This window comes from Echinops telfairi, unplaced genomic scaffold, assembly GCF_000313985.2.
Source record: "Echinops telfairi isolate 266 unplaced genomic scaffold, ASM31398v2 ScPeMD7_5;HRSCAF=22, whole genome shotgun sequence".
Lineage (NCBI taxonomy): Eukaryota > Metazoa > Chordata > Mammalia > Afrosoricida > Tenrecidae > Echinops > Echinops telfairi.
Window position 1 is genome coordinate 26,655,894 of NW_022103901.1, and position 9,981 is coordinate 26,665,874.

At 56.2% G+C, this 9,981-nt stretch overlaps 1 protein-coding gene across 1 annotated transcript in view; it reads right to left on the minus strand.

The window, feature by feature from the left end:
- Positions 1 to 2,325: 2,325 nt before the first annotated feature.
- Positions 2,326 to 9,981, minus strand: part of XYLT1 (xylosyltransferase 1) — a 224,481-nt gene continuing 216,825 nt past the window's right edge. The window contains exon 13 of the mRNA XM_045286007.1: positions 2,326 to 8,163. Within this exon, the coding sequence (XP_045141942.1) occupies positions 7,841 to 8,163 (323 nt within the window). The 3' untranslated portion in view covers positions 2,326 to 7,840. The remainder of the gene's footprint in view (positions 8,164 to 9,981) is intronic.

The following is a 9,981-nucleotide window of genomic DNA, read 5'->3' on the forward strand; positions in this document are numbered from 1 at the left end:
ACAGTCCTGGAGACACAGTGGTCAAACAGCTCAGCTGCTAAGTGAACGGTCTGAAGTGGGAACCCACTGGCCACTCCAGGAGAAAGATGGGGCAGTCTGTTTCCTCTGTAATGTTGGAAATCTTAGGGGCGGTTCGATTCTCCCCTATAAGGTCACTGGGGGTTAGAGGGGTCCCTCGGGCAGTGGGTGGAGATCCCCAGGTTTCTGCTCCCGTGGAGAGGCCGCCGAGACCATAACCACACTTAGCAAAGCACAGTGCCGTGGACCGCTTAGAAGAGTCCTGTGACCAGGCCGCGAGATAAAGGGACAAGCCACCGTGCGGCCCACTTTGCATTAGCGAAGCATCGAAGAATCGTGTGAGCTCTATCTGAACTGATGGACTCAAGACAAACCAGAACCCTTCTCCTAGGAGAGGTGTCTAGGAGGTGGGTGAGGACAATCCGGGTGCTTGAGGAGCAGAAAAGAATTTGGCTAGCAAGCGGTGCAGCCACCTGGGCCTGGAGTTGGCCGCCGCAATGGACAGACATCTGTTGTTTGTGTCTGTTCAGCACCAGGCTCCTCTCGGGGGAGATGTTTCACTTCCACTCCAATCATGTGACTGACACTGCTAATTCAAGCTCCCTACCCAATCCCCTGGTCACAGGGGTGGGCTATCATTCTGCTCAGCCAATCATAGCACACCATTGGGTTCCAGTAGTAGGTCCAGGGCTGGGGCTCTGTCCTAGGTGGGCTGATTAGAGCCATTTCTTTGGTCAGTGTTGCTTTGTTGTAGTTGCTGTGGAGTTTGTGGGACACGGAGCAGGGGCTTCTGGTGTTGTTCTTTCTCCAACAAGTCGAGGGAGCTGCCTGTTGGAAAGAACAGCCCGTACCCGAGGCGGGCAGAAATGGAGAAAAGGGGGTTGTGCCCACCAAGGCCTCAGTTCCACTTTTTGAGTGCCCTGGGGGGCATCCCAGTGCCTTGCACTTTGAATGTTAAGCTGCGTGCCATGGACAGGCCCATTGCTTATGAGATGAAGGAGCTAGCATTATGACTTTTCCAAAGGAACACCTGCGTGCGTCTCCACTTCCAGATGGGGTTGCTCAGGTCAGGTTATGTGGTGTTAACAAATACATTCTCTGTGGCACCGCACAAGACATGCTCCGTCCTTTCTATGTCACAGGCCCCTGGGTGACTCAGGGGGGCTTCCACTGGTCGTTCTGGAGGACCGGGCTCCGCCCTCCTGTAGACTGGGGCTCGGGAAGTTTCTGAGAACAGCAGACTAGGCCAATGAGCAGATGACACCCATCGGAAGGATTCAAAGCCTTTGAGATGCGACTGTTGGGGAAGATTTTCACTCGGTCAAAAGGTGTCACGTACCCACAACCCACTGGTCAGGAGGTGGTCACATGACCTCACCTGGAACAGGGGAGTTGGAAATATACATCCAGCTGTGCCATGACAAGGACATGGGTTTGCTGAACCAGCAGCTGGTTGGGTAGAGAGCACTGGCACATCCCTTCCTTGCCCTCCATCTGGGCCTCAGCTAGGGCATCCTCCATGGTACCAACTGTCAGCAGCCGACTCCGACCCTGGAGACCTGTGTGTGTCTGAGTGGAACTGTGCTCCCTAGGTTGTCCCTGGCGGGGATCCGATTGCCAGGTGTGCAATCTTTCTTCCTCGGAGTGGACTTGAACCTCCAGCTGTTTAATTAGCAGGAGAGCCTGGTAACCATGGAAACCACCCCGGAAGGAACTCCTCATTGTGGTAGCAGCCTTTCCTGACAAGAGGGAGGGCCCATGCCTCCAGGTTTGTCCCGGAGACTAAAGTTTCCCAGTTCAGAAGAAAAGCTATCGAGTATCCCTATGACTGGGGGACCGGCTGGGCAGTAGGAGTGGTCTCACATTTGACTGCAAACTGCAATGCAACCCGTTGGAGACCACCAGCCCCTCTGAGAGAGGACAGGTATACCCTATAAAGAGTGACAGTCTCAGAAACTCGCAGGGGCAGTTAGCTCTGTTCTAGAGGGTGGCTGTGAGTCGGCATGGCCTCGAGGGCAGTGGTGTGTTTGTTTTGCTTGGACTGGGCAGACGAGGGCAGACAGTACCAGACCACACCAGCTCGTGACTAGAGAGCCAATTCTGACTCCAGCCGAGCCCTGGCCTTCCGGGGTGGAATCTCGGTTGCTCTACAGAGTTTTCTTGGCTGTGATTCTCACAGAAGCGCACCCTCGGCCTCCCTCTGTGGAGAGGTGCCGAGGGTTCGAACCGCCAACCATCATGTACCTGGCGGCCGATTGTCACCTGAGAGGCACAACATTGCTGGAAAAAAAGAAGCCACGCAGTGGCTGTTCCATAAAGACAGATTTATTGTTGTTATTTAAAATTCTGCATCTGAAAACACAGTATGACAGAAGCATTTATATACACCTGCGGTGTTTTTGGTATGATACAGTATTTAATACATCCACTGTTTTCTGCAAAAAATTTTGCTTTGTCAGACAGAAACAAACTCCCCTAGACAAAAAAAATACAGCTAAGGCACACATTTTTTTGTTGTGGTGGTTGGTTTTGTTTTTGATTTTTTTCCCTGCTAAATGAAAAGACAGAAAAGGAGCAAAAAACGGGGGAGGGGAGGGTGTGCATTCACTTCCGGGCCCCACATTCTACCTGTGGGAACACGCATTCGGAGGGTCAGAACTGTGACGACGGGTCAATTTCAGATAGTTCAATCTCTCTTAAAATTCGTCTTTAAATAAATAGCAAAATATCTACATCTTTTAGTGTGTGCCATTTGAAGCCTCTCTCTTTAAAACCTTATTTACAGATTCTCTCTTTAAAAAAATCCATCCGTTACAAAATATTTCTGTACAGGTTTATGCATATCGTGATCTATAACAAAATAGTTATTTTAGAAAACTGTATCACCACGTCTTTGAACAAGAGAAAGGACGGAAGGACGGTAATGACTTACGGTGAGGCCTGTGAACCCCAGACGGACACGGTGGGCAACACGAGAATGCCAATGAAGAGCAGTAAGACAGAGACCAGCGCGCTCGATCCCAGCGAAGCCCCTGTGGAGACCCTGGGGTTGGTCTCTGGCCTCCATCCGCAGGGGCGTGATGGGAGGAGAAGTAGCAGGGAAGGCGATTCCCGGGAGAACACTACCCATCCGCTGAGGATAGTTACCTCGATCCCTTGCCAGCCAGGAAGGACAGAGATAAATTGGGAACCTCTCCTGGTTGACCCTTGAAGTACATGAAGTCACCAGGCTTCAGGGGCTCTGGGAGCCACAGGAGCACTCTGCTAGCCATTAAGCCAGCCCGGTCCAGGGGCCCTGTGCCCCATGGAGTGTTGAAGGAGCTGGCTAGGGTTCCTCTGAGCACCCAAGCCTTCATCTTGGGTGAAGATAGAAGAACCATATATATATGGTTTTATATATATATATTTTTTTTTTCCTGAAAGATAACACTTGTGATGTCTTTTGCATCTGCAAACTGCAAATTGGCAGCCCCTGGCGTGGGGATGGAGGAGCTGCGCATGCTCTGATCGCGTTTCCTTCTGGGACATTGGCAGGAATCTGAGGGAGAGGCTCGTCAGCTTCCAAAAATAATGTTAAGGCCACATTTCAAAAAGGAGGAACCTAAGGCTTTGTGTGTGGGGGTGGGGTGAGAAGCAGGGTGGAGTAAGGAGAGGCAGGGAGAAGCCAGGATGTTAGGCAGGGAGGGCAGAGGGGTGGAGCTGCGTCTAGGAGAGGAGGCAGTCAGGGGATTCCCAGCTCAGTGGAGAGGGGAGGGAGGACCACTTTCTCCCTGCGTGAACTAAACCAAAGATAGCTTGCGGGGTAGACACAGGTGGTGCGGGAGAGCCCTCCTCAGTCTTGAGAGGGTCCTATACAGTATCTTGTTTGCAAGGTAAAAAAATAATACTTCTGAAACAGAGACAGAGAGGGGCGGGGGAGAGAGAGACAGACAGATAGAGAGGGGGCAGTTGCATAGATTGTACATTCAGCTGGAAGGAGATGTCGGACACCTTTGTTTCCCCCACCCAGGTAAACTTCTCAATAGACACAGTGAGGTAGCCCCTGCGGTAGACCCTTGGGCAAAGTCAGGTCACTGAGGCAGAAGCCGAGAGGACAGGGCTGACTCAAGCACCCCGACACGCAGAGGTCAGCATGGCTTCTTTGCAAACAGATCCTGGGGCTCTGGAGAGAGCCGGGGGCCTGACCTGTCATCACCCTTCTCCTGTACTGGCCCTGGCCGGCTGGCTGCACATGGCACCCTGCAAGGTGTGAGCCTGGACAGATGTGAGCCGCTCCCCAAACTTATTTGGCCTAACGCCCTTCTCAGACAAAATGATTCAGGGCTTTGCCCTGGCAATGACAACGTTTGTACTACAGCGCGTAATCCAGGATAGCGAGTTGGTATCTGTTTCCGCGGCGCCCCTGGATCCTGCCAGGTGGCCCTGCCTTCTTTGGGAAACACTGCCCTAAGGCGGGCAGCTGAGGTCTCTGATTCCATTTCGTCTTGCCTTGGGCACGGCTGTCTTGGCCTCGGGACCTGGAGAGCTGCCCCTGCCAGCCCTCACAGGATATGCTTCTCCACGGGCTCTTCTCTGGGGGGTGGGGGAGCAAACTGCAGGAAGAGATTCTAAGCTGCTACTCCCATGCCTTCACCTCATGCTCCGTCACTTCCCAGGCAGCAGGTGTGCACAAGCTGAACTGGCAACACCCGCTCCCTCCTTCGACTTCCTGGCTGCTTAAAGAGGGAGAGCGAAACGCAACACTTAAAAATCCCATTTCTTGTTAACAGTCTGGGGGTGATCCTGCTACACTGTGACTGCGCGCTGGGCTGAGCTGTGGCTGGTGCTATGGATGGGTCGGAGACTTGAGCTGGGACTGAGCCCAGCTCCCCAGTCTCCATCACTCCCCTTTGTCTTCCGGGAACCAGCTTCACTCACCAATCTTTGTCTTCTGAGCTCTACAGGGGACCCGTTCCCAACTACTCAAGAGGGTGGCTCTGACCCAGGGGTGGGGGTGGCCTTTGGCAACCACCAACAGCTCTTCCTTGTGCCTCTGCCTTCGTGCTGTTTGGAGCCCTGGAGTCCCGGTGAACATGGCTGGGAATGGGGGATTGGTTCGTGTCCCACACCTCACCACTACTGCCTTTATCTGCACCGGCCTGGGGGTGAGATCAAGGTTCTAGCCAGTCTCTGACAGGCCCCCCCCCACCCTGTAAGCTGGAGACCCAGAAGGGTGCAGGGTCTTTCCTCTGAGCCCAGGTGCACACCATGAGGAACCGCAGGCCTGAGTACTGGCCTGGCTCCTCCTCTCTGAGCGCTGCCAGCACTGAGGTTAAACCCACCGCAGTGGCGGGCCATGGCACTCTGACCAGAGGGTCATTCTCTGAAGAGGTGGACAGGGCACTGTGTAAAGCACGGGGACCTTCTCCCTTGGAGGCCTATAGCTGTCTTCATGGCAATGACCAGTGCGTGGGCTTCAGAAGGCTGGCCGTCTGCCCCGAGCTTGCTGGGCGGGTGGAAGTGGGGCAGAGACACTGAGTGCTGCCTTCTACCCCAATCCCAAGTCCCCCGGGGCCTTGACTCATCCCCCAGGCTGCAGAGGCATTTCTGAAACCCTCCTATGCAGCTGTGACAGCTGGCTACCAGACTCCAGGCGTGTCCTCCCAGGCGGGGAGGACACCCCGAGTCAGGGGATGACGTATCTCAGGAAACGATCACCCTCACACTAGGCACTTCGGCCTGGACAGAGTTCTCCTTGTCCACCATGAGTGACCACAGCGACACTCTTGCCTGGCCCCCGAGACAGCCATGTGTGCCCTTCTCCACTGGCCCCGCAGGGAAGCACCGTCACAGTGGCAGCGGGATATGTGCAAGTGTCTACAGACCCTGCGTGCAGTGACATGTCAGGGTGCGCCCCCAAAGCCACCGAGAAGAAGGCTGGGGAAATAAGACACCCAGTGGCCAGGCAGGGGTGGGCATGGGGCGGGAAAGTAGTGTCCCCAGGACGCCGACAGCCAGGATTCTGGGACCCCCCTGGCACAGGCTCTGGCTCACAGAGTTTGTAAGCCTATCCCCTGAGCCATTGCTAAGGATGCCCACTTCCAGCCGGTCTGACCACCCTCTTCCTAAGCTGGGTCTCCCCCTTCCTCCCGGGCTCAGGAAGAGCCTGTTCCCTCTGCCAGGCTGGCTGCAGGTGGCCGGGGGTGCGGGACAGCCCCAGCCCTCTGCAGGGCACTCTGCACCCACAAGGCTTCTCCTGTGGTGCCCTCTGGATGGGCTTGGAAAACACTCCCCAAGAAGGGCAGGGCAGTGGGTGCTGACGCCCGGGTGAGGAGAAGCTGGACTCCCGTGTTCCCAAAGGCAGGCAGACCCAGGTGCACACGGGGCGAGGCCGCTCAGACCTTCCCTCATGGTGTGCTTTACTCTGAGGACAGGAGAATGGCGGGGGCAGACAGACAGAGACAGAGGGAGAGAAGAGGGTAGGGGCAAGAGAGAGATGGAGGAAGGGGGGAGGGGCCTTTTGTGAACAAAGGCAGCTTTAGTTAGTAAGAACATAATCGACAAGCTGCAAAAACAGCACCTACTAATTAGTCATGGACTAAAACATATAAATAATAAATATCTAAAGTGTCCCTTCTCTGTACCCTTGATTGCCCGAAGGACATCCTGCCTTGCTGGGGGTGAGGATGGGAGGGGCCCACACAGCAGACAGGTGCCCTCCTCATGCCCACGGTACCTTTGAACCATGCTGGCAGAGAAAGACAAGGTCTGCCTCATCACAGTAAGGGTGCTTTGTGACCTGGGGCGTGGCTTCTCCCAGGGGCGTGCCGATCAACACTAATTTTTAAGCAGCCGGACACTCAAGCCTCCCGCTCCGAGTCTGCCCGCCAGGCGGGCCTGTGGGCGCCTGGGAGGACGATGGGAGTGACTCTGAAAGGCCTTTCCCTGAAAGTGAAGAGCCTGGTTGTGCCAGCAACCCTGCACACGGGACTCGCCATGTGTGAAGGCCTGGCTAATGCTGTGGGGTGCCCCTCCAGGGGCTGTAATCTTATCTCTGGACCCCTGAGTAGACAGGGGGCTTGATGCTCACCCTCACACATAGCCCCCACTCCCTGCACCACCTCCTGGGGCAACCCGATAGGGAAGGTGTCGCCTGGAACTCTGGGCAGATGGCAGCCTCCCTTCTGGGTGACCTCAGCCATGCCCCTTCCCAAGGCTGTCCTGCCCAGCTGGTTACAAAGGAGGTGGGTCGGGGAAGGCTTGAGGCCCTTCCCAGCCTGCTGTCCTGCGGGGGAGGACTCGTGACTGTGACTTCCAGAGGCCTGTCACAAGGATTTCCTGGCCAGGAGGATCAGGGAGGCGAGCCAAAGGGCAGGCTAAGCTGGGCCCCATGGTCTGGGCAGTGCTGTCAAACTGGGGTTGGCAGAGACCTTGGGCTCTGAAGAGGTGACTCGTGGGGTGCCCTGGGCCCGGGGGCCACCAGGGGCTGAGCTGGGAGAAGAACCCCACCCCTGCTGCTTCACCCGCAGCCCTTGGGGTTCAGTTGTTCCCGAACTTCCACTTCGTGCCCAGGGTCCTGTTGCTGAAAACAAAGGTCTAAAAAATTGCCTGTGTGTGGGCGAGGTCCCTGGAAGGGGCGGAAAGGGAAACCGTAGGGCTGAGGGTCGCCCAGAGGTGCTGAGACTGCCAGGATACCTGGAAGCAGCAGCCCCGCTCCCAGGAGTTGCTCTGGCAAAGGTCAGTCATGGGCAGCCCTGCTTGGGCTCCAGGGGCACCCCAGCGAGGCCCCACCATGAGCTGGGTGCTTTCGGCTGGGATCCTGTCGTGGCCCACCGGCCCAGTGCTACCTGAGGCGTCCATCGGGTTTGACGGCCCCCAGCTCCGACTTGGGGTCAGGGCTGAAGGAGCTCCAGGCAGTCTGGCTGCAGGCCTGCATGACGGGGCAGGCGGTGGGGCCGGTGGTACAGATGTCCATGGCGGTCCACATGCTGCCCACCAGGGAGTCCAGCCAGCCCTCCAGCACTGCGCCTGTGGAGGCTGCGTGCCGCCGCGCCTGCTCCACCTGCGCGGGGCTCAGGGGCAGGCTGAGCACGGGGTTCAGGCCCTGGAAGTTCTGCTCCATGTAGGCGCCATGGGGTGGCCCGTTGTGCAGCTTCAGCGCCTCTTCTGAAAGCCAAGGGAACAAGGGCGTGGTTAGAGGGGCTACCTCACCCTACCTCGCTCCTCTCGCATCAGGGAGGAACCGAGCCTGCCGGTCACCCCTTCGTAAGGGGGAGGGCCAGGCTCATGTGTGTATGGGGGAGTGTGTGTGTGTGGGGAGGGTCATGCCGTCAGTGTGCCAGGTTCATGCATTCACTCCGTAACCACTTCGAGCCCTTCCTGCATCCAGCTCTATTTACTAAGTTGCCTTCTCCTTCTTTGACAACAAGGCACTACTGTGTTGCTGGCTGCCAGGGCCAGCCCTTCGCGCCCCCCCCCCCCCCCAGGATGACCCCACGTGCTGGTTGTGATGTTTATGGAAGCAGTGTGCCAGGCCTTTCTTCCGTGGAACCGCTGCGTAGGTCTGATTCACCAACTTTTAGGTTAGTGGCCAATCGTGAGCCGCCTGCCTCATCGAGGTTCCTGACTGGTTATGAGATGTCATGGAAGGGCCAGGAAAGCGACCTGGTGGCGCCCAGGTTAAAGTGCACAGCCGAGAACTGAAAGGTGGACGGTCTGGGCCGAACCTGTGCTCCACGGGAGAGGGCTATGGCGACGGCCTTGGAAGCCTGATGGGGCAGTTCCACTGTGCCCTACAGGGTTGTGCACGTTGGCACCGCTAATGGCAATGGGTGCCAGCAGGGGTTGGCCAGCTATAGCCCTTAGGCTACATCTGGCCCAGGGTCTGTTTTGGTAAATAACACGGCTATGCCCATTTCCTTACATAATGTCTACAGCTGCTCTCATGATGCCAAGCAGAAGTGGGTATTTCCAGGTCAGGCTCCTACCTTAGGTGGGGAGTGATGGGGTGGAGGGGCACCCCAGCCCACCGCCTGGGGATCACTGGCAGGTCAGTTTCTTCTAATGTGTACAGGCCTGAAGGGGGCAGAGGGAGGGAGGGAGACCACATGTCTGCCCTCCTAAAGGCCCAGAGAATATGTGCTGTTGGAACTTCAAACCCGGCCACGATGGAAACAGACAAGAAGTCCTTCCATCTATGCCCAGTGCTCCAGAAAGTGGAGGTGAGAGAAAGGAGAGCCATGATCTGAGAACACTGGTTGTCTTGCTGTAATTCAGCAACACCTCTCTTTCTCCATAAGAACCCTGGTGGCATAGTGGTTATGCATTGGGCCGCTCACTGCTAAGTCAGTAGTTCGAAACCACCAGCTGTTCTGCAGGAAAAAGATAGGCTTTCTACTCCTGAGCCACAGGCGCAGTTCTACCCTGTCCGATAGGGTCACAGCAAGTATTTGAGCTTTTTGTTCCCGGTGAGGAGGCCTGGTGGCAGTGGGCTCACTCAGTATGGGTTCACATACTGAGCTGTGAACCCCAAGGCCAGATGTGGGCACCTACCAGCCATTCAGCGGGTGAAACACAGGGCTTTCTATGTCTGTAAAGAGCTACAGTCTCGGAAACCCACAGGGACAGGTCTCTACCCTGTCCTGTGGGCTCGCGATGAGCCAGCCTTGACTCAGTGGCAAGTGAGTTTGGTGTGGTTTGGCTGCCTCGCTCTCAAGGTGACCAGGCAGGAGGCCCAGCTCTCCCTGGACCAGAAGATGGGTGGGGCAGCTCCAGCGCCCCTGTAAAAGATCAGAGCCTGCTGGTCTGAATTTTTCTCCCACGGCCTCTCCATTGGCAAGGGTGGACCACAGCTGGGGAGTGGGGAGATGCCAACTCCACGGAGAAGCTGCAGGCCGACCAGAGGCAAGACCTTTACCATGAAAGGAATGGCTGAGAAAACATTTCAACACTGAGACCTAAATATTTTGGTGGAGGCCAAAAAAA